Below are 23,116 nucleotides of genomic sequence, written 5' to 3'. Positions count from 1 at the left end.
TTTTGGTGCGCTTATGCATGCCCCCCTACAGACCTCTTGGGAAAGGGGTGAGGTCAGTAGTAGACAGTCTAAGGTTAAAGTTTTTGGGGTTACAAACTTAGTTTGAGGTGAGCTTGAGGAGGGATGACATATCATTTTTAAGTTAAAAACCCAAACAATATAGTCATAGATACAGATATTACTTGTTGCCCTTTTGTGGCATGCACCGTGTGGAAGATATTTATTGCATCTCTCAAATCAGTAATAGTGATCAGTAACAGTGTATACTAATTTTAACAGTTTTCTTGTTTTAGATCACCATATTAAGTCAACAAGAAATGGAGACTTCGTTATTTTTTTCAGACTGGTAAACAAAGTTAGCTATGTACATATTGAAGGTCTCTTTTTGACTTCACAGCATTTAAAAGCATTATTTGAATCATAGAAGCAGGGTAGAGTTTTACATAATTATTATTACCTTGCTAAGTAGTAGTAAGCCATAAAGCTCTTAAATCCCATTAAAGGAACATACATGAGGCAGACACGGAAGTAAAAGAAAAGATAGGTAAACAGCTCCTGTCAAAGAACAGAGTGTTAAATAAGCACAATAGTAACAGCATGTGGATCATTATTATGAGTTCTTTTGTCAATTTCAGATTAATTAGTTACAATGTGGCAAATAGAAATGCTAAAGGCTATAATGCAATAACATGCAGAATAATAAGCAGTGTGCAGTGCAGTGGTGGGATTCAAAAAATTTTATTACCGGTTCTGTGGGTGTGGCTTGTTTGGTGGGCATGGCTTGGTGGTCATGTGACTGAGTGGGCGTGGACAACTCGGCAAGGTGATGCGGCACCTTGCTGTGAATGACGTCCAGTTGGCCACGCCCACTCCCTCACATGACCGATGCTGCAGAGACAGGGTCATTCCCTACGTACCTCCCCTCCCCTCTGCCCTTGGGTTGACAAAAAAAAAAAAAGCCCAACTAAAGATTGCAACTGCCTGCCGAATGGGTTTTGTTTTTGGGTGGTTTTTGTTTTGTTTTTTGCCAGAAGCCCCTCGGAGATAAATTTGCACTGCCAAATCTTACTGTACCTCATTGTTGAGGTGCTGCCTGTTGCTGCTGCGGGTGCTGCTCCGGCTGTCTGGCTGCCCAACTAAAGAACTGCACTGGCTCAGGGTGACTGTGAGGAGCAAGGGGGGAAGCCAAGGTGCTCGCCCCATAGCAGCCAACTTCACTCTCTCTTGCTCCAGTTGGGCACTCCTGGCATGCACAAGGAGCGTGAAGGGAGGCAGACACTGCACAGAGGCGTTTTAAGTCAGAGAACTTTGCCCAAGACTTCTCATGTATTCAGGGGCTACACCTCTCCAACAATGAGTTGGCAGTGTATAGAACAAGGCGGTCCCGGACCATTGGAGAAGTGGAGTGAAGCCAGAGATCAGTCATTTTCGCTGCGAGAAGCCTGTCGCGTGTTCTCCAGCCCCACTGAAAAAAGCACATCACCCGCCCATTGGAGAAGCGGAGCAGCAGCTACAGGTTTCTCGCACCAAAAAGGGGGCAGCTAGAGGCAACTCTTTTTCGGTCTCCAGCCGCCTCTTTCAGCATGAGAAGCCTCCCGCAACCTGGCGGCTGCTCTTTTCCTTCTCTGCCTGTTTGTTCAGTATGGCCAAGGAGGAGGAAAGAAGCAGCCAGGTTGCGGGAGGCTTTTCCCACCGAAAGAGGCGGCTGGCGGAGGCTTTTGGCACCGAAAAAGAGTCTCCTCCAGCTGCCCCTTTTTCGGTGTGAGAACCCTGTAGCTGCCATTCCACATCTCCAATGGGCCAGCGCATGTTTTGCTTTTTTCGGTGGGGCTTGAGAACACGAGGCAGTTGCAGGCTTCTTGCAGTGAAAATTACTAACTCCAGCTTCACTCCGCTTATCAATGGTCCGGGCCCGCCCTGTTCTGTGTGCCAGCTCCTTGGACTTGCCGGGCCCGGCACCGCAAAAAGCACGCAGCAGCTGCACGCATCTTGTGACAAGTGGAGTGAGAAGCCCCGGGACATCTGCCCACCCACCTGCTGGCTGGCTGGGCCAGCCCAGGCTGGAAGAGGCGCATCTGCTGGGAGGAGGCAGAAAGCATGCTCCAGGAGGGTGGGCAGGCAGGCAGGCAGATGTCCTGGGACTGCTGCACATGTGCACTGCATGTGTAGTGGCTGCACACATGGTACACATGTGCAGCAGCCCTAGGACATCCACCCGAGCTGTGCCACAGCCACCATGTGGTAGGGAGAGCTAGGAGAGTGACCGGGCAAGTGAGCGACCGGGCGACCAGGCAACTGGGTCAGGGGCGTGGCCAGCCAGGGGTCGCCACCAGTTTGGTGACCCACACCAAATCACTGCTACCGATTCTCCCAAACTGGTGCAAACAGGTAGAATACCACCTCTGGTGCATTGTAGTGCTGAAGGATTTTCAGGGTCTTTTCATTTGTGCATCTAGTAAAACCCCCACAATGATAAAAAGAGTGGGGGTGGAGCATACTAGCATCAGTTGGGCAGAAACCTTGCTTTACATCAAAATGGAAAGAATTTCTCTAGAAATGGGATTCTTGAAGCTGCTAAAGGTTTCAAAGGGGCTGAGAATTGCAATGGATAGTGGCATGAGTAGTGTGTGTGGGGGGATTTGCATCCATGGGGAAGAATGAAGTTTTATACCCACAATATGTCTAACTGGTTGCATTGTTATTATTATTAAATTGTATCTGTACTCCACATACTAGTGCCCAGATAATCTCCCCCATCACTCTGTAAATGCAACCCGATATCCATGGCAGTTAGAAATATAATCTCCTGGCAATCTCTTCCTCTGCTCCTCATCACTTTCTGTTCCACTGTTGCTACTGCCTCTGCCTGGAGGAGTGTGTGCTTGTTTTCTGACTTTCAGGTTGGCTTGGAAAAGATTCATAGTCTAGGACAGGGGTCCCCAACCACCGGTCCGTGGACTGGTACCGGTCCGTGGAACAAGTCCTACCGGGCCGCTGGTTTGCTGGGCGCCGCCATCTTTTTTTTGATGAAAAAGTGCTTCCGGTGAGCTTTTCCGGGTAGAAAGCTCACGGAAACACTTTTTCATCAAAAGATGGCGGCGCCAGCGCTTCGTGAGCTTTTCGGGTAGAAAGCCATTTCTACCGGAAAAGCTCACGAGCGCTAGCGCCGCATTTTTTGATGAAAAAGTGCTTCCGGTGAGGTCACCGGAAGCACTTTTTCATCAAAAAGATGGATGGCGCCCAGCTGATGCCGTGTACCGGCCACGGCATAAAAAAGGTTGGGGATCACTGGTCTAGGAGATAATTTCACTAATGCCTAATGTAATCCAGTGGAACAGGCTCATTGTTACCATCAGGGTAGATACTGTGGTCAGCTCTTTGCAGCTGTGACAAGCATTCCTTGGCTTTCATTGTACTATTTGCTTATTGCTCACCCTTCCCTTCCTAAACAAACCAGTTACATTTTCTGTTCCATGGTGCTGACCAAAGGGAATGCCAATGAAATCATGAATGGCAGGGAATGTTCCCATGATGTTGTGGAGGATTAAGGAAAGAAAGCAACTTGCATTTTGTAATGCATCTTCTGTAGCTCATTAGAAAGAAGGAGGATTCAGGACCTTTATGTGTTACACTTGACCATATACCAATCCCCAAAATAAAGAGGTGTTATAACTTACCAACCATTTTCTTCTTAGAAGGAAAAAGCGAAAGGGCAGAAATTGGGTACCAATTATAAACATCAATGGGGCAAGCACTAATATAAAAATGCAAAAGGAGAATACAAAATGAGTGTGTGACTAAAATAAAGTATAATACATCCTGTTTAGCGAAGTGGGAAAAAGTCCTGATATGTCACGTGACACAACCATGACTATGAGTTTGAAACCCCTGACATAAAGGAAAGAACACATTCATATCCACACGATCCTGTTACTCTAGGTCAGGGGTATCAAACCTGCGGTGTCATGTTGTCTTCACGTGATATATCATGACACTTCCACCCTTCACTAAAACAGGATGGGCGTGGCCCACTAAAACAGGGTGGGCTTGATGCATCTGGCCCACGGGCCGCGAGTTTGACAAGTCTGCTCTAGATGTTCCAATAAAAGTAATCCCAACCTGTGTGGCATTCGTTTCTTAGTCTGTTCTGCTTTATAGTGCTGATATATAACTTCATTGGTTATTCTCCTCCAAATTTAGGCTCCTGTAAACATGATAAAACACTTACAGATGAAGTAATTATGTTGGTACTGGTAAGGCATATACTTCCTTTTCTTTTTTCCAAGCTGCACAAGGAGCAAGAGAGCAAACAGTTAAATCAACAACTATGTAAATTCCACATCAAAGTCATGTTGTCAGGGCCCATTGTTTACAATATAGATTCTTGAAAAATTTTCATCTTTGCATATTACTATATCACAGATTATTTGATCTGTGATTCTTGAATTTCTGCCATACACACAGCTTTTGTGTGCTGAGGGTTGCACCTGATCTTTGAGGGAAGCTACCTTTCCAAGATAAACAGAGCCAGGGGAAAAGCATGGACAAGACAGTACCAAAATTAAATATGATTTCATTTTAATTTGATTCAGTTTTATTCAGTTTATTCCTACATTGAATCCCCACAAGTTAAATTACTTTTTCTTTTTTTGTCACATTAAAAATGATAGTTTGTCACCTTTTGGAGGGGCACTGCATTTTACTGCAGCCTTAAACATGCACAATTCACTTGGTTAAATTATTTGACTTTGCATTCATCTAAGCACAACTTTTGGGAAGGGGAATACATATTTAGACTGCACTGTACAGATTAATGCAGAGGTGCAGTGGAACTTTGTGTCATTAAATGTAGCTCAGAATCATTAACAGTCCTACTCATACAACTTGGTTGGGGTAAAGAGAGAGAGAAAGATACCAGAAAACTAAATATTTAACTGTAAAATTGATATTTTGCCTGTAAATTTGTACTATGAAATGGTGCTCTGAGCAGAGAGGAAATCTATGTAGTTATCAAGATCTGTTAAGATAGGAACGATTTTCTAATCAGGGGCCTTCTCTTGTTTAAGTTCCAAATAGCCCGGAGAAAATGAAATATAGCAACAGGTTCTGATGTAACTGGCAAGCAAACATGAAAGGGATTATTATCCAAAAGAAGAAAAAAAGTTTGACAGATTCATTACAGAAGCAGTGACTAGAAAATAAGGCAGTGCCTGAACTGATCCAATAGCAGCAAGAGTTGCTATAAAGAAATATGGGAGATAGAAAGAATCTTTTCTTCCTACTTTCCTAGATTGCTCATCAGAGATATGGTAGTTTTTTTCTTTTAGTACTGCTAATATTTTTTCAGGGTCTTTTATCTGCCTAAGACTTTCTATTTATTTACCTTCAAGGAAAGTTTCTTCCCCAGGCTGAAAAACATTGGATGTGTGTTGATATCAGGGTCCTTGCGGAAGCAGTTGGGTTTGGCGTGATGTTGATTATGCATGTGGTTCCATAGGCCCATTGGCCCTCCCTTGAGAAGTACAGAAGTACAAATATAAATTCCACCTATTTATGAATAATGCTGTGTCTTTTGTATTCCCCACTGACTATTTACAAACAAAACACATAAACCAGCTGCAGTTCTTTTGGTTTATGCTTCCATCCATCTAGCAGGAATTGAATTGTGCACAGTAATGGCACTCTGACCCCCATTACTTCTGTGTAAGCTAGACTCATTTTGTCCCCTTCCTATTAAGCATCTGAAAAAGTTTTATTCCAAGACTGACTATTGAAAATTCCAGCTTTGATGTTAAATGCGTTTGTGTGAAACAAAAATAAACTAGAAACACTCCATTATTTTCTGTTTAGTAGTGAAAAAGCACAGCTAGGGCAGTATTGTTAAAAATGATCCATACCTATGAAATGAAGATTGGCTATATTCCTTTTAACCCCATCACACTTGGCCACACTTGGCCAATAAAGAATTCTATTCTATTCTATCACCCTTTTCTGTAAGGAAGCACTAATAATACTATCAGTCTTTACAGAGATATTGCAAAAAGATGATTTTATATTTTCAGCCCTTCAGTGCTTTAAGTGTTCTATATTAGTTCTTTATTCTTATCCTATGTTTCAAACCCTAGAGACAGAAAATAACGATGGATTGGCAGACCCAACTTCAAATATATAAATCACAAATCATCATCCCTTCTTTTGGGTGGATTCTGACCTTAAGAATGTCAAACACCACAAAGTGAGCTACTTTATTCCACTTGAGTTTTTCAAAGACCGACACATGGCCAAGATCATGCTGGAGAAAACCATACTGGATCTGGAAGCAAAAGTCAACAAACATGACGCTGTATGATTTCTCAACATTTTTTCTACATGAATTAATTGGTAGAGGAACATCATTAATCATCATTAATTAATTGAAAAGAACCAGTTATACTACACATATTGTGTGATTATATACTGTATGTGTAGGTACATGTCTCTGTGTGTATACATATACATACATACATACATACATACATACATACATACATACATACATACATAAGACTTTATATGCTGTATGCTATCAGCAAATACTATTACTTGCTGCCTTCCTTTCAAACATTTTAATTTAAGCAGACAAAAAAGATGAAGCAATATCATGCATATTCTGCAGTATAATTCTCTCAGGTACTGAAGCATTTTTCTTAATCTGTGTTTAGTTACTATATTTAGATTCAACAGCTCAAAGAATTGAAAACTGACATACACGTACAAGGTGTTAAGTTACTAATGAAAGCAATTAAATTGTCTGAAATATGCTGAAGACTGTTCTATAACACTGCTATGCTCTACATCACAAAGAGTTTACCTGTCCAATGGTGAACATTGCTACTCCAAGAAGGAAAGGCGTCCAGGATTTTCCAAAATACCAGATAGTAGACCAAGATGCAATGTCTAGTATGAAAGCATGCAGAAACATCCAAGCAAAAAAGCTGAATCTTGACTTAAAGAGCCCCATTTTCTCCACTGTTGCATGCAGTTCATGAAAATCCTTTACCAGCATTTCCTACAAGAAGGGATGGCAGGTTTTTTTTTTACTTGCATACAAATCATTTTGGTAGACTAGACCAAAAGGCCATCTTGAGTTTTATGTATTAAACTTAAGATTGGATTTGCGCCCGATTGAACCACTTGACCATGCAGCTTATTGGGTGACTTAGGACTAGTTGTTCTCTCTCTCAGACCAAGCTGTAACACAGACTTGCTGAGAAAAATTAGGGAGATCTCCATTTATGTCATCTGGAGGTTTTAAGAAAGTGCATGATGTAAATGCAATACATAACTAATAAATAATGGTCTATCATTTTGATTCCACTGCCTAGAGGTTTTTGGATTCTCAGATGTTGAACCTAATATTTTCTCTTCAGAATGGTAACCAGAATGCTTTTAAAGATTACTAAGCATTCTCCTCTCAATGAAATAACGAAGTCAATACCCAAAGATTTATTTCGATGTTACTACTGCACCAGAAAATATTATCTAAGTCATTGACTAAGTCAATGTCTCATCTGGAAAATGCTTCCCACTGCCTTTCTGCCTTTACACTAAACAGGATCCAGATCTTAAAACAAAGAACCAAGAACTATAATAATATAGCAGTAATAGTAAAGATCTCTAATAGGAATAAGGTACTGAAGAAATAGTAAAAGAAAGAGAGAGGGTTAAAAGATCCTAAGTGAAGGCTATTAAATACAAAGGTGAGTGACTGTATGATGAATATGTTGAGGTGGTTTGATCAGTAAAAAAAGAATGAATGAAGATTGATCTGTAAAACAAATTAGTAAGAGGTGAATGGGTCAAGGGGAAGACTGAGAAAGTTGTGACTGGATATCCTTAAAATGAGAGAGAGAATAAGTTAAAAGTGCAATAGAGAATGAATGAAATGATAAATAGATGTAGATGAATCAACTGAAATTTGTAAGAATGTCTCTTGATTGTCTATCTGTCTATCACATTTGTGGTGGCTTCACTTTCACTTTCTAATAGAAAAATATGAAGAGATAAAGTGGATAGTAGTATGGATATAACCTAGATTTACAGATACGGATACAGATGGAAGGGACCTTGTAGGTCATCTAGTCCAACCCCTCGCCCAAGCGGGAGACCCTACACCATTTCTGACAAATGGCAGTCCAATCTCTTCTTGAAAGTCTCAAGTGATGGCGCTCCCACAACTTTCGAGGGCAAGCTGTTCCATTGGTTGATTATTGATTGTTGATTTAGCTGTCCTTTTCCTAATTTTTTACCTTATATCTTTAATTCCTTTGGTTTAATGTTCTTTATGCCACTGCATTTTGTATAATGTTGTTTGCACTGAAAGGCATCAGTGAGATGGGGATATATATGGTATTCAGCTTTGTTCGGGTATTTTCCCACATCATTATAGTTGTGCTTTTAAAGTTGTAGCAACATTTTGGCAGAATCTCATCTGCCATCATCAGGCTTCTGTATTGTGTTCGTCTGTGAGTCAGACTTTTACAGTTGTTTCAGTTTTAAATTTGGGGCTAGCCTATTGCTGTGCCAGAATGTTTTTTTCTTCATCCTGATTGATTGGAGTCTTGGTCTGTGTTTATTGGTCTTGGAGTTTGCTGTGTTCTGCTTGATTGGTGTTTCTAATATCTTCTGTCTGTTTTGTGGCTTTTTTTGTCTTGGTTGGCTGGCAACATTTTTTTTTTAACAAATTTTATTGATTTTCAAAAACAAACACAAACAAAAAAAACATAAAACATAAAAACATAAAACATCTTTTTTGAAAGCAGCTTGATCCCGGGTTACATCTCTTCGTACAGACACAAATTCAAATTCATGCTCATTTTATATACTATTCCATATCTTATTGCCATTCTACATTTTCTATATAGCTTCTCCCCTCTTTTAACTTTCTTAGTTTTATTTTATTTATCTCAGTTCAGATCATTATGCTTATATTCTTTGTGTGTCCTGTTTCCAGCTGTCTATTATCTTTTCTCTTTAAACAAAATTTCTCCTGTAATCACTGATTGGAGTATGACACCTTTATCTCTTTCCCCTAAATTTATAACACTTAGTATAATACATAACTTCCATTTGGATTCTGCTTAGTACATTGTAAAGTTACACACTATATTTTAAAAAGAAAAATATATATAAATATATAATATAATTAAAACAACAATCCATACCAATTCAAATCTATCAATATTAATATTCATTTAAATCTTAAACATTTTACACATTACTTTTCAAATAAGTATCATACTTCTATGGGAACACTTATAAACTTTTCATAATTATTTTTCCCCCACTTCACTTATATTTTAAAACATTGTGTCATTAAAATGTTCCCATTCCTTCCTAATTCAATTCTCTCATTTATTTCATTTCCTTCCTTTTGTTCACAAAAATTTCACTGAATTACACTGAGTATTTTATCTCACTTTTTAATCACATGTTGTTTCCAATTTTCTAACATTATTTCTAATACAAATATAACAATACAATCTTATGTACCTTTGCAGAATCACTTTTTCAGTTAAGTTTTTACCCATTATCTCTAAATAAGTCCTGTTTCTTTACATCTTGCTCCACACCTTTAAAGCTTCTCATCCCTTCCTTCCTCCCTTGCTTCTTCTCTCTGCCCTTTTTACCCCCTTGTCTCTCCACCTCCATTTCCCTCTTCTGTATTCCCCCTTTCTGTTGCTTTCTAACATTATATCCACTTTTCACCTTATTTTCCCTTTTTTGGTTGTTTTTTTAGATCTTAAAGTCTCCATTTTCTTTTCCTCCTTTCCCCTTTCTTCCCCAAGTAAAGTTACTTGTTTGTTAAAGATGGCTTCTTCTTTGTCCCAATCCTCTTGTTGCACAGTCCTTTCTTGTAGTTTCTCGTAGGTACAGATCGCCATTTCTAAGAATTGAAAAAGAGAGCCAAGAGAGCCCTTCCCTTCTTGTTCCTGTTCTTTGTATTTTTTTAAATTCCATTTTCAGTTCATCCACAAGTGATGCCATTGTAAAAAAAAATTTTTTTTCAAACAACCACCCAAGTGTTTTTAGTCATTCAAATATAATTTCCAAAAGTCCCTAAGTCACCAAACAATCCAAATACACACAAGCTGTTTCTTTTGACACTTTCTTCTTTTTTCACCCTCTCTTCCTGGGGTTACTGTTTAGTTACAAAATTCCAGTTAAAATGTATCTTTTAAGTTCTAGGCAGTCTCCTCCTTCTGAATCCTGCTGTTATTCTTTTCCTCTCCCTTCCCACTTACAGCAAGAAAAAAAAGTTGTTGTTTTTTTAGTGTTCAGAAATCCTTATTATCCCCTTGACATTTAATTATCCAGTTTAATTACCTATTGATGCCAAAGCGGGTTTTTCTGATTTCTCATTCATTTCTGTTCGCTGTCAATGTTAGGAAGGAGAGTGAAAAAAAATACTTTCCCTTTTCACTTTCGTTCTCTGCTTCCAACTCTTCTTTGGGAGCGATGTATCTTTTGCAAAATTTAAATTCCAGGGTACCTTAGTTGTTGCTTTTTGTCCCGGTCAGGCAAAAACTTTCACTTCTTAACTTCCTCCTGCACTTTCTTTTCCGGCTGAATGCTTCTTTGAGGCGGCCATTTCTGACCGCCGCTCTTACCACCTTCGGAAAAGGGAGTTTAGCCAGCTGAGGAGGAGAGGTGCGGCTCCCCTCGACCCTGCCAGGTCTCCCCTGTCTTCACCACCTCTACGGGGTGGCTTAGCCCTGAAGTCGGCTGGCTTGGGGCACTCCAGCGGCAAGCGCAGGCAGAAACCGTGCATGATCACAGATTCCTGCCTGCCCCAAAGCGCTGCAAACCGGAACTCCCAGTTGGCTGGCAACATTGTGTTCCTGTATTGGAGGCTTGGCTCTGAGTAAATGGACGGCTATCATTTGTTAGGAAGCTAGGTTTCATCTGGGTGCCTGGTTGGGGTGTGTTTGAGCTGGAGGTATCAGGGGGGATCTGTTTGTGCCCAGGTGTTTGCCTGGCTTGTGGTGTGGAGATTTTTTTGTTTGTGAGTGCAGGCTTCCAAATAATTGACAGTCTGGTGGAATCATCTCTTCTATTCATGCTTTCAGGTCTTTTTTTCAATCTCTATGGCTTCTCTGATAATTCTGTGGCTGAATACAGGAACACAATGTTGCCAGCCAATCAAGACAAAAAAAGCCACAAAACAGACAGAAGATATTAGAAACACCAATCAAGCAGAACACAGCAAACTCCAAGACCAATAAACATAGACCAAGACTCCCAACCAATCAGGATGAAGAAAAAACCATTCTGGCACAGCAGTAGGCTAGCCCCAAATTTAAAACTGAAACAACTGTAAAAGTCTGACTCACAGACGAACACAATACAGAAGCCTGATAATGGCAGATGAGATTCTGCCAAAACGTTGCTACAACTTTAAAAGCACAACTATAATGATGTGGGAAAATACCTGAACAAAGCTGAATACCATACATGTAAGTACCCTTGAAAACTTAAGAATATATATATATATATATATATATATATATATATATATATATATATATATATATATATATACATACATACATACATACATACATACATACACATGTATGCCTAACTCTAAAATAAAGGTTCTGCAAAAGGAATACAACAGCTGAGATCACCCAATACTCACATTTTTGGTGGGCTCACAGCACGGTTGATCTGGAGCAAGTTCTCCAATTAGGAGGAAATTCAAATATTTCTTTACCAGGTCCTTATCCTTGTGGAAAGCTGTAAAGGCATCCTAAATACAGGCACATATACACACACACACAAATAAGGTTAACATGGAGAAGACTGTTTAACATGATGGAAATGCCAGTTAAGTTGGCTAGGTGTTCTTTTTGGAAATAATAAAAAGTGTATTGTAGGCAATGCTTCTCAACTGGCTCTCTAGGAGGCCAACTCTATGACCTTGAATAATTTTGTGGACTAAAACTGTGTTGTTGTAGTTTACTTGAAATGAAAATAAGGCAGGACCATCTTCCCTTGCAATTGGTGGACTTGGTTGGCTACATGGTAAGACTTTCAAGGTTCTATTATTACAGCCAGTCTTTAAAAAATAGTTTCATCCTTACTGTGGAATTGATTATCTGGTCTGGTCTACTTAGTGGGGCTGAAATAAACATTCAAAAAATATACAACTCTATGGGGACCTTGAGATTTTTTTCATTGCTTAAGGAATATTTTCAAGACAGGAAACAAGATGCATACATTAATTGAAAACATGATTGACAACAGATTCCAAAGACTTTAAATGAACAACCTTCATGGACATCCCCAGATGGACACAACACTGAACTGGATTTCTACATCTTGTGCTCTCAGCAATAAACCCAAGTCACAATCATCATTTAAAGAAAAAGCTCCTTACACAATTTATTTACAAAATTTATATAGCTGTCTACTTGCTGACAGTGACTCTAGGAGGCTTACAAACAATAAAAACCATAATATATAGGGGGGAAAATAGAAGACAATAACCCCACTGTCAGCTGTCACCTTATATTTGCTGTGCTTCACTGTTATGCATGAACTGGAATGAGAAGGAGGATGCTTGGGGAATTGAGACCGTACTTCCTCAAAACATTCCTTCAAGGTCATCCCTCCTAAAGGATTACCTCCAATTGAGGGGTGCAGTTCGCCTCCCAAATCTGGCAAAAGTTTTTGAAACTACTAGGGACAACCCAAGGATTTAGGTCCTTGTACCATCCTTAGACTAACAGGGCCTTTGAACATGCCAATAGTGGATTGGAACAGATGTTATATCAATTATCAGCAAGATAATTGAACCGACCTGCTCCCATTTGCAGAAGTAGCATATAACAATTCAGTACATAGCAGCATTGGCTTTGCCTCTTTCCAAGTTGCAAGAGTTGCAGAGACTTTGTAGCCATGACCAGTGATGGTTGAAGTTAAGTTGCCAAAAAACCTTAGAAGGTACACTCTATTTTCCACTGCAGTCTTCTTAAACTGGCCCAAATCCAGTGGTGGGCTGCTGGGGGTTCGCAGGGGTTTGGGGGAGCCCCTAGCTAAGATTCTGTGCAGTTCAGAGAACACCCAAATGTCACTCCTGGCTGGCCCTGCCCACCTCACCCTGCCCCTCTCAGCAGTCCCCACCCAGCCCATTTTGGATGCAGGTAAGTGCAGGGTCTGCGTGGATGCTTGGGGGGGAGAAAAAACAGGCCTCCTGGAAGTTTGGGAAGGCTGGCTTCCAGAGAGCCTCCGGAGCCTGGGGAAGCCATTTTTGCCCTCCCGGAGGCTCGAGAAAAGCCTCTGGAGCCTGGGGAGGGCAAAAACACCCCCCTCCCCACCACGTTGAAGGAGGCTGACCAGGCCACACCCACCATGCCCACCCAGCAAAATGATGGCGAACAACATTTTGAAGTAAATAATATTTTGGATTCTTGTTTTCATAGGGGCAAACTCTAATACTTCCCCAATCCTTTGAAGCTGAATGGGTAGCTGCAAGGGTGGGATTCTACCAGTTCACACCAGTTCTATAGAACCTGTTGTTAAAGTCACTGGTAGTTCTAAGAACCGGTAAAATGGATCCCTGTCTGGCCCCACCCCTCTCCGCTGCTCCTCCACTCCAAAAACCAGGTTTTTTACTGCACATGCGTGGCATTTTTTGTGCATGCGCAACAATCCTTGCCTCATTCTCCCCACCTGCCCCTCCCTTCATGACCCAGTTATTCATTATTGCGCATGCGTGACATTGCGAGCATGCTCAATGATCGGGGACGGCATTCTCCCTGCCCCCAGCCCTGCTCCGCAATTCCCAGCTCAATCAACCATTATTGCACATGCGCGACAATAGCTGACTGCCTTCTCCCCCACCCACCCTGCCCCACCTCTACTTATAGCGCATGTGCTCTGCCTACAAACATACATAAAAATATTATTAAAAATTATGGATTTTGTTTTTATGAATGATAAAAACAGTAGACCTACTGAAAACCTACATGATGCATAAATGGAAACAAAATGTTACATTGCTGTTATATATTGATACTTGTTTCTGCTTTGCTTTTTCTTAATAGGAAAAAGCAAAGGAGAAACAAACATCAAGATGAATAGTAAAATAATTTTTATTTATGTATTTATGTATTTATTGTTGGACTTTGCTTAACTGTTTACTGGAAGTAAAACCTACATTTTACTATACAGTTTAGCTGTGTGCGTGTTATTCAACATTACTCTCACTACGTCTCCCTGTGTGCACTCATTCTCCAAACAGGGAATTACCTCAACAGTTATGTTTCAGGGGAGTTCCGGTCTGCAGCGCTTCGGGGCAGGCAGGAATCCACGACTGTGCGCAGTTTCTGCCTGTGCTCGCTGCCCGAGTGCCCTGAGCCACCCGGCTTCAGGGCTAGCCACCTCCGTAGAAGGTGGCGAAGACAGGGGGGACCTGGCAGGGTCGAGAGATATCGCACCTCTCTTCCTTAGCTGGCTAAACCCCCTTTTCCAAAGGCAGCTGAGCGGTGGTCAGAAATGGCCGCCACATAGAAGCGCTCAGCCGGAAAAAGAAAGTGCAGGAGGAGCTGTGAAGAAGTGAAAGTGTTTTTTGCCGACCTTGATAAAATGACAGCGAAAGTACCCTGGAACTTAAAATTTGCCAAAGATACATGGTTTACAAGCGGCGAATGGAAGTTTAAAAGGGAAAGTTTTTCTTTCTTTTCACTCTCCTTCCTAACGTGACAGCGAATAGAACCGCAAGAGAAATCAGAAAACCCGCATTGGAGGTAATTAAATGCTAAAGGGATAAGGATTTCTGAACATTAAAAAAAACAAAAACCTTTTTTGCTGTAAGTGGGAAGGGAGAGGAAAAAAAATGGAGCAGAATTTGAAAGTAAGGAGGAGATTGCCTAGAATTTTAAAGAGCTATTAAATATTAACAAGACTCCTAAAAGATACATTTTAACTGGAACTTTGTGACTAAACAGTAACCCCAGAAAGAGAAAGGGAAGAAAGAAGAAAGTATTAAAAGAAACAGCTTATTTGGATTGTTTGGTGATTTTTGAACTTTTGGGAACTATCTTTGATTAAAAGCACTTGGGTGGTTGTTTTGGAAAAACTTTTTCTCTCTACAATGGCATCACTTGTGGATGAATTGAAAATTGAATACAAAAAATACAAAAAAGAAGAACAAGAAGGGAAAGATTCTCTTGGCACTCTTTTTCAATTTTTAGAAATGGCGGTTTGTACTTATGAAAAGCTGACTGTGCAACAGGATGACTGGGATAAAGAAGAAACCATCTTTGATGAACAAGTGACTCTATTTGGGGAAGGAAAGGAGAAAGAGGAAAAGAAAAAGGGGACTTTAAGATTTGAAAAAACAACCAAAAAAGAGAAAAATAAGGTGAAAAGTGGATACAATGTTAGAAAACAACAGAAAGGGGGAAAGCAGAAGAAGAAAAGGGAGGTGGAGAGACAAGGGGGTCAAAAGGGCAAGGAGAAGAATAAGCAAGGGAGAAAGGAAGGGATGAGAAGCCTCAATGGTGGGGAGCAAGATGTAAAGAAACAAAATTCTTTTACAGACAATGGGTAAACTTAACTGAAAAAGGGATTCTGCAAAGGTACATAAGATTGTATTCTTATATTTGTATTCAGAAATAATGTTAGAAAATTGGAAACAACATGTAATCAAAAATGGGATAAAATATTTAGTGTAATTTAGTGAAATTTTTGTGAAGAAAAAGAAGGTAATGAAATAAATGAGAGAATTGAAGTAGGAGAAGTGGGAACATTTTAATGAAATAATGATTTAAAACATGTGATGTGGGGAGGAAATAACTATGGAAAGTATAAGTGTTCCCATAAAAGTATGATATTTAATTGAAAAGTAACGTGTAAAGTGTTTAAGATATAAATGAATATTAATATTAATGATTAGATTTGTATTGGCATTGATAGTTGTTTTAATTACATCATATACCTATAATTTTTTTTTCTATAAAAAACATTGTGTAATTTTAGAATGTACTAAACAGAATCCCAATGCAAGTTATGTATTATATTAAGTATTATAAATTTAGGGGAAAGAGTTAAAGGCGTCATACTCCAATCAGTGTATAGGAGTTTTGTTTAAAGAGAAAAGATAAATGGATAACTGGAAACAGAACAAAGAATAATAAGTATTATGATCTGAACTGAGATGAGATAAATAAAATAAAACTAAGAAATTTAAAAGAGGTGAGAAGTTATATAGAAAATTGAAAATGGTAATAAGATATGGAATGGTATATAAAATGAATATGAATTTGAATTTGTGTCTGTACGAAGAGTTGTAACCCGGGATCAAGCAGCTTTCAGAAAAGATGTTCTATGTTTTTATATTTTATTTGTTTGTGTATTGTCTTTGAAAATCAATAAAATTGTTTTTAAAAAACAGTTATGTTTCAGCTTAAATCAATATATAACAACAGCAATGTAACAAAAACCTGCATGCATAGATAAATGGACTTTTTTAAAATAAAAGTTTTTTATTTTTTTTAAACACAAATATAAACAAAACAAACATAAAACATAAACCATCTTCAGTTACATACAGCGTGTCAGTTGGTTCAAATCACTTGTGCACAATCTCTGCAGTCTTTCCTTTCCAATTTGCATTAATCCTTATATCATAAATTCACTTTATATATTTATATTATTACTATTATTTACTTACTAGACTTTAGTAATATTACATCATTTTATGCAAGCAAATCACCATTTTTACTTAATCTACTTTATAATGTTCATTTCATTATCACCAATCTATTCTATAACAATATATCCTTACTTTACCTTATCTCTGTAATTCTATTATACTTATATTATAAAGTATTATAAAATATTTCATAAATGAATTTTTTTTTGTTACACTACTGTTACATATTGATACTTAGGTTTCTGTTTTGCTTTTTTCTAATAGGAAAAAACAAAGCAGAAACATAAGTATCAATAAGTACAGCAGTATAACAGAAAAATTATTTAAATTTCTTTGTATTGGCTTATTTCAAATTTTGTTAATTATATCAACATGTTTATAATTATCAACCTTCTGTATTTAATTTATACATAGCAATGATCATTCTCCGCCTAATTTCTACCTTTTATTTCTATCCATTTCTGCACATTGTAATTTTTTAATTTCATTTTCATCTATGGGAATCTCTTCATTTTTCTACTGTTGTGCAAACATAATTCTAGCTGCTGTTAACACATGAAACATTAAATATGTATTGTACTCCCTTTATTTACATGCATACCAACAAAAATATTTCTGGTTTTAAAATTTAAATCTATATGTTGCTTTACCATTTTTGCTAACCTTGACACTACATCCTTTTGAATAGCTACACTAGCAGAGCCCAAAACTGAATTCATACATTCCAGTTTTTTAAACTGAGGAATAAATTTCAGAAAAAGAATTCAGTATTGCTCTGTGAATGTGCCTATCAATTCCATTCTTAATCTAACTTCTTAGATGATTTTGTACTATTATCTTTTTTTTTTTTGTACTATATATATCTGCATAAGGCTGTAAAAAGCTTCAGTACATTTTTAAGCTGCATTCTAAAAAGGTTAAGTGACCAAACATGGCTTCCCCTGGCTTCTATCTCTCTGCTATAGAGAGAACATTCCATTAGGGACTGTCGGTCCAGGTAAGTAGTCTTGGCTAGGAAAGATTTTTGTGCCACTACTGGCACAAAATAACAAACTCCCATGGTTTGTTAATAGTATTTTCATTTTAAGTGTTTCTTTTTCAATTAATGAATTGTAATTATGAAAATATCAGCTATTCTTTTATATACACAGTGCAACATCTTTTTTATAGACTGTCATTTTCAAATCTATTTTGAGTTCCCCGCAGCTCCCCATAGCTGCCCGAGCCTTGCCCTGCCCTCCCCATTAGCTCCTTGTAGCTGCCCGGGCCTCGCCTTGCCCTCCTTGTAGCTCCCTGTAGCTGCCTGAGCCTCGCCTTGCCCTCCTGGTAGTTCCCCAGGCCTCTCCCAGCCCTCTCCGTAGCTCCCTAGGCCTTGCCCTGCTCTCTGCGGGCCCTTCCCAGAGCTCACCGGCCTCACCCTGCCTTCTCCAGAGCTCCCCAGGACTTGGAAACTGGCAAAAAAACAGAAAACCTCAGGCACAAGACTGTGTGGGATGTTGTAACTGGTCATAAGTGTGTGCGTGTGCGTGTCTGTGTGTGCATTGCTGTCAAAACACCCAAAACCGGTTAGGTAGCTCTGTGGAGGTCAGTCGTAAATTGAACACTTGCTAAGCAACTGGCCATTAAGCGAGAACCACTTATATTTGGTTTGCCAGTCACATGGCCACCTGGCCACACCCACCCCAGTCACATGACCACCTAGTCATGACCAGTCAGCAAGCCACACCCACCCAGTCACATGACCACCTAGACATGCCCACCCCAATCATATGACCAGCCACACCCAGTCAGCAAGCCATGCCCACCCAGTCACATGACCACCAAGCCACACCCACAAATTAGGCCAGGCCCACAGAACCAGTTGTTAAGAAATTTGAATCCCACTCCTGGGTAGCTGCCCAACATTTCTGAGCACCAAAGCTCTTACATAACTTCCATGCTCAGTATCCTGATAAGCCACACTAATTAATTAACCTTTCTTCTTCTCTTTTCATTTCCAGGCCTAATGCCTTATTTCAAGAAGGGCAGAAAGTCAGTTATCACCTTATGCTTGCTGTGCTTCACTGTTATGTGGTAACAGACTGCCATGAACTGTAGAGAGGGGGGATGAAGAGGGGGGATGAAGAGTGGGGTGCTTGGGGAATCAAAAGTAGATATTGTACCTCCTCAAGATGCTGCTCCAAGATAATCCAACTGGAAGAAGGAGGGAGCCATTCCATTCTTCTAGGTCCTACCAGATATACCTCCTTAGTGGATGGAACTCACAACATTCCTAGCCTCCCCACTCTAGACAGGTAGGTGGATGTGACTGTCAAGAGACGGTTCCTTAGATAATTTGGTCCAAGCCATGAAGGGCTTTAAAGGTGACAAACAACACCTTGAGTTGCAATAAATTGGCAACCAATCTCAGCTCCCGCAGAAGAGATGACATAGATGCATACTTCCAATACTTCAATCCCAATATCAACCTAAGCCTAGATGTATCCAACAAGTCCACTTTTCTGATAAAAGACACACTATTGGACATATAAGCTACATAATGGACACATAAACACCAGGAAGGTTATAAGTCACCATGCACAAAACCATGCGGGCTCCTGCATTTTGAACCAACTGGAGCTTCTGAATGCTTTTCAAGGGCAGCTCCAATGTACAGTGCATTGCAATAGTCAAGAAGGAAGGTGACTAGGGCATAAGTGGCCATGCTGGTCCAGGAAATGGATAAGTGACTGTTAGGAATATAAGTCACCTAACAGGTATTTGGGTTAGAAATATATAAACCAGGATAAACATTTTAGTACTATATCTTTAAGGGAATGCAAGAGCATGCAATTGGGTGTGGTTTCTCAAACAGCCATAAGATGGAGCCAGAAACCCGGGTTGTTTAGTCTTAGTCTCAGAAGAGAGTGTGTCTGAGTGAGTGCATCACTGTTTCCTTCTGTTGGAAAATATTGCCGTTGCTCCATTTCTTCTAATTGACTGATATTACTGGGATTTGATGTAAGTCTGATACTGAACTGTTTTTGACACTGGAATTTGATATTTGGATTATCCCTGGATTGAAAACTGACTGATTAACTTGTGAATGATTTTTGGACTGCTTATTTTGGACTTTGCTTAAACCTTTCTGGAAGTAAAAACCTACATTTACTGTACAGTGTATCTGTGTGCTCTGTGTGTATTATTCCAACACCACTCTCACTACGTCTCCCTGTATGCGCTCATTCTCCTAACGGGGAATTACCTCAACACTGGTTATGGGCCCAGGCCATACCAGGCTCAGATAACTGAGAGTTAGTGTGAATACACAATACTGTATAAAGACAGCTGTTTACTGTTTAATTGTGGTTTACTATCCTGGTAAAGATGGCACAAGTCACTTCAACAAGTCTATCACTGATAACCCGGTTGGATGGAACAAACTATGTTTTCTGGTCTATGAAATGTAGTCTACTTCTGTGTAAAGAAGGTTTATGGAATGTAGTTCAAGAGCCACCGGATGTAAATGCTTGGGATCCAGATAATGAGGATGATGCCAAGAAGACTGCTGACTTTAAACAGAACAATGAACGAACTCTTTGTATAATTGGACTAACACTGAGTGACCAGCAGCTAGTCCATATTCGTGCAGAAGAGTCTGCTGCTAAGTGTTGGGAGAATTTGAAGAGGATTTATGTTCATGACAGTGTAGGTGCACACATACATCATGAATGTATACATTTACTACATAGACGTCTAGGGGACATTAATTTCAAAATGCTCAAACAAACTGTTGAATTGGCAGAGGGAGTAAAATTGAAACCCTGTAGCAAGTATTTACACTGTAATGCTTGTAGCCAAGAAAAAAGTAAGGTTACTCCAGCAAACAGACTAAATGGGTTTAAGACCTTTAGAGGTTGTTTTTGCTGACATAATTGGTCCTAAGAAATCAAGTTTAGCCTGCTATATTTTGAGTATTATGGACCATTACTCACAATATGGTTTCTGCTATCTTATGAAAAACAAAACAGAAACATTCCAACATTTCTTTAACTGGCTAAGGTTTGCTGAGAGAAAAATGAGGAGTAAAGTAATTACTTTAGTTACTGATAACGGGACTGAGATTATTAACAAAAGATTCCAAACTATGTTGAAATTGGCTGGTGTCCAGCATAAACGTTCTGCACCTTACAGACCACAGCATAACTCGTTTATAGAATGAAGAGGGCAAACATTACAAGCCATGGCTCGCACTATGTTATCTGATTCAGGTTTACCTGAAACACTGTGGGGTGAAGCCATAATGTGTAGTAACCATGTTTTAAACAACAACACTACTCTCTATACGTCTCCCTGTATGCGCTCATTCTCCTAACGGGGAATTACCTCAACAGTGAACATGTTGGTCCAGGAAAGGGCAAAACTAGCACACTACCTTCAGTTGCACAATACTCTCAGCAGAGAAAAACAAGATACCATCTAAGGCTTTAAGAACAACAATGCCGTTATAATTAAACAAGCTGACAAATGAGGGATAGTTGTCATTATGAATGTGGTTGATTAAGTTCATGAAACTAAAAGGCGACGCACCAATATTGTACCATACTGAGTTATCAGTGCACTTATGTGCACATACATTGCTCTGCAATATGCCAATGTGTTCATGGAAGATTTCAAATGTTCTCAACTCTTAAGTCCTGAATTTATATGAAATTTACTGATGACATTTTCATGATCCATACCCATGAAAGTCCCTCATTACATTCCATCAGGACTTCAATGGAAGAATTTCCTAAGGACATACAAGATTGAATCTATGTGCAGACATTGCAGAAACAGATATAACTATAAATTTTGAATATATCAGAATATATCAGGTCTTTATCAGATATGTCTAAAAGTCATACAGATATGTCTGTAGAAAGTGTGATCCTTTTTCACCTGCTGCAGATGCTTCCAAGATTGAAAGTCCTCATAGATATGCAAGCACACAGAACATGTTTCTGAGCCACAGCTACTGATCCTTATATATGCTAGTTACAACAGGTAACTAGAAAAAGTCTATCTCTGTTCTGATATTTTTTTATTTAGCTTATATTTATATTTTTCTTCACACATTGAAGCAATAATGGCATTGTATGTGTGTGTGTGTGTACATGTGTGTGTATGTGTGTGCATTTAAACATTTAATCAACATGTTAATCGAATTCTGGTCTATAAACTATTGTATTGTGAAATATACAATAGAGTCTACAGATTCTAAACTTAACTAGAATTCAGTACTCATTGTATTTACTAAAAAAAGCTAAAATCCTGCAATACTTGGTAGAGGTCATACTTCTATGCTCCCAATATTACTCATATATTCTCACTGAGAAAGTCTGCCAGACTGAATTTTGCTTAGGCAAAATATAAGCTGTGTCCATTCTTTTTCACAAACACCTTCTGATCAGGTCTTCAAACCTAAGCTGTATTTTGTTCACATTGTCTAGAAGTCAATAAAGTTAAGTAACTTAACTGCAGGCAAACATTGACCAAAAACTGGAAAAAAGAAAGCCTGCAAATCACATCAACTTGTATATCTGGGGATCAGCTGCCTGGCCCCTGCCCTGTCCTTTTTCCAATGACACTTTTAAATTTTGGTCAGATTTTGTTACTCAATACTACAAAACTGCCAAGCACTACAACCACCACCTGGAATTTCTTTACATTGTGTTAAAGCATTGGACTGTCCAACCCAGAATGACTGTTCTGTAATGTCAGAATTCCTTACGGCTTCAGACAAGAGAGATTCTTTCCCCTCATTCTGCTATTTGAGATCCTTGGAGAAAGACACAGTCTCATCCTGGAGTGTGTGCACACAAAGCAAGTGTTTTGTGGCAGCCTTCAATCATCCAAGGCCCTCTTTCCCTTCAGCGAGGACTCACCGTGGCATCTTGTCCAGAATAGTGTCTGATGAGACGAAACCCACCTGGGTGCTGCAAATAGAACTGACTAACATCATAAACCTTTCGATCAATGACCAGCCATCTCTCTTCCTTGAAGTCTCCTTGGCCTGTGCGGAGACTCACTTCCTCCCAGGTGAAGAGCCGTGGGACCCCTGGCTTTACTACACTGGCTCCTGACTGAGGCGGCATCCTGGCTGGAAGCACTGAGAAGTTCTGCTCCACAAATTCCTGGGGTGGTTTTTTTACCCTGTGGAAAGTGAAAGCGATTCTACCTCTGCATTCTGTTAAATGTTGTAGCCAACTTTATATACACTTCTATCAACCACCCACACTCCCATTAACCTGTTGCACCAGATGTAATCTTGCAAGGCTTCCTTACAACCTGTAGGCGGGCATTTCTTCTTTCAGTGAGCATAAACCTGGAGAGTGTCAGAGTATTAAGTTGGATTAATGAGGATATTATTGTTGAGGATTTAAAAAAAAATAA

General features: G+C 39.5%; 1 protein-coding gene across 3 annotated transcripts in view; it reads right to left on the bottom strand.

The window, feature by feature from the left end:
* LOC113421943 (acyl-CoA (8-3)-desaturase-like) overlaps window positions 1-22,903 on the bottom strand; it is a 35,630-nt gene extending 12,727 nt beyond the window's left edge. Inside the window, exons 1-8 of one of the 3 annotated variants that reach the window (XM_026682597.2) lie at window positions 22,609-22,903; window positions 11,681-11,791; window positions 6,851-7,048; window positions 6,212-6,313; window positions 5,384-5,512; window positions 4,229-4,286; window positions 3,678-3,754; window positions 458-555 (exon numbers count right to left, since the gene is read on the bottom strand). In XM_026682597.2, the coding sequence (XP_026538382.1) occupies window positions 458-555; window positions 3,678-3,754; window positions 4,229-4,286; window positions 5,384-5,512; window positions 6,212-6,313; window positions 6,851-7,048; window positions 11,681-11,791; window positions 22,609-22,818 (983 nt within the window). In that variant the 5' untranslated portion in view covers window positions 22,819-22,903. The remainder of the gene's footprint in view (window positions 1-457; window positions 556-3,677; window positions 3,755-4,228; window positions 4,287-5,383; window positions 5,513-6,211; window positions 6,314-6,850; window positions 7,049-11,680; window positions 11,792-22,608) is intronic. The other 2 variants (XM_026682598.2, XM_087950636.1) reach the window with 2 other exon arrangements.
* Between the last annotated feature and the right edge of the window lie 213 nt (window positions 22,904-23,116).

This window comes from Notechis scutatus, chromosome 1, assembly GCF_049901735.1.
Source record: "Notechis scutatus isolate UNSWTSFEM ecotype Mainland chromosome 1, rNotScu1.2, whole genome shotgun sequence".
NCBI lineage: Eukaryota > Metazoa > Chordata > Lepidosauria > Squamata > Elapidae > Notechis > Notechis scutatus.
This window is presented reverse-complemented; position numbering and strand designations above follow the sequence as displayed.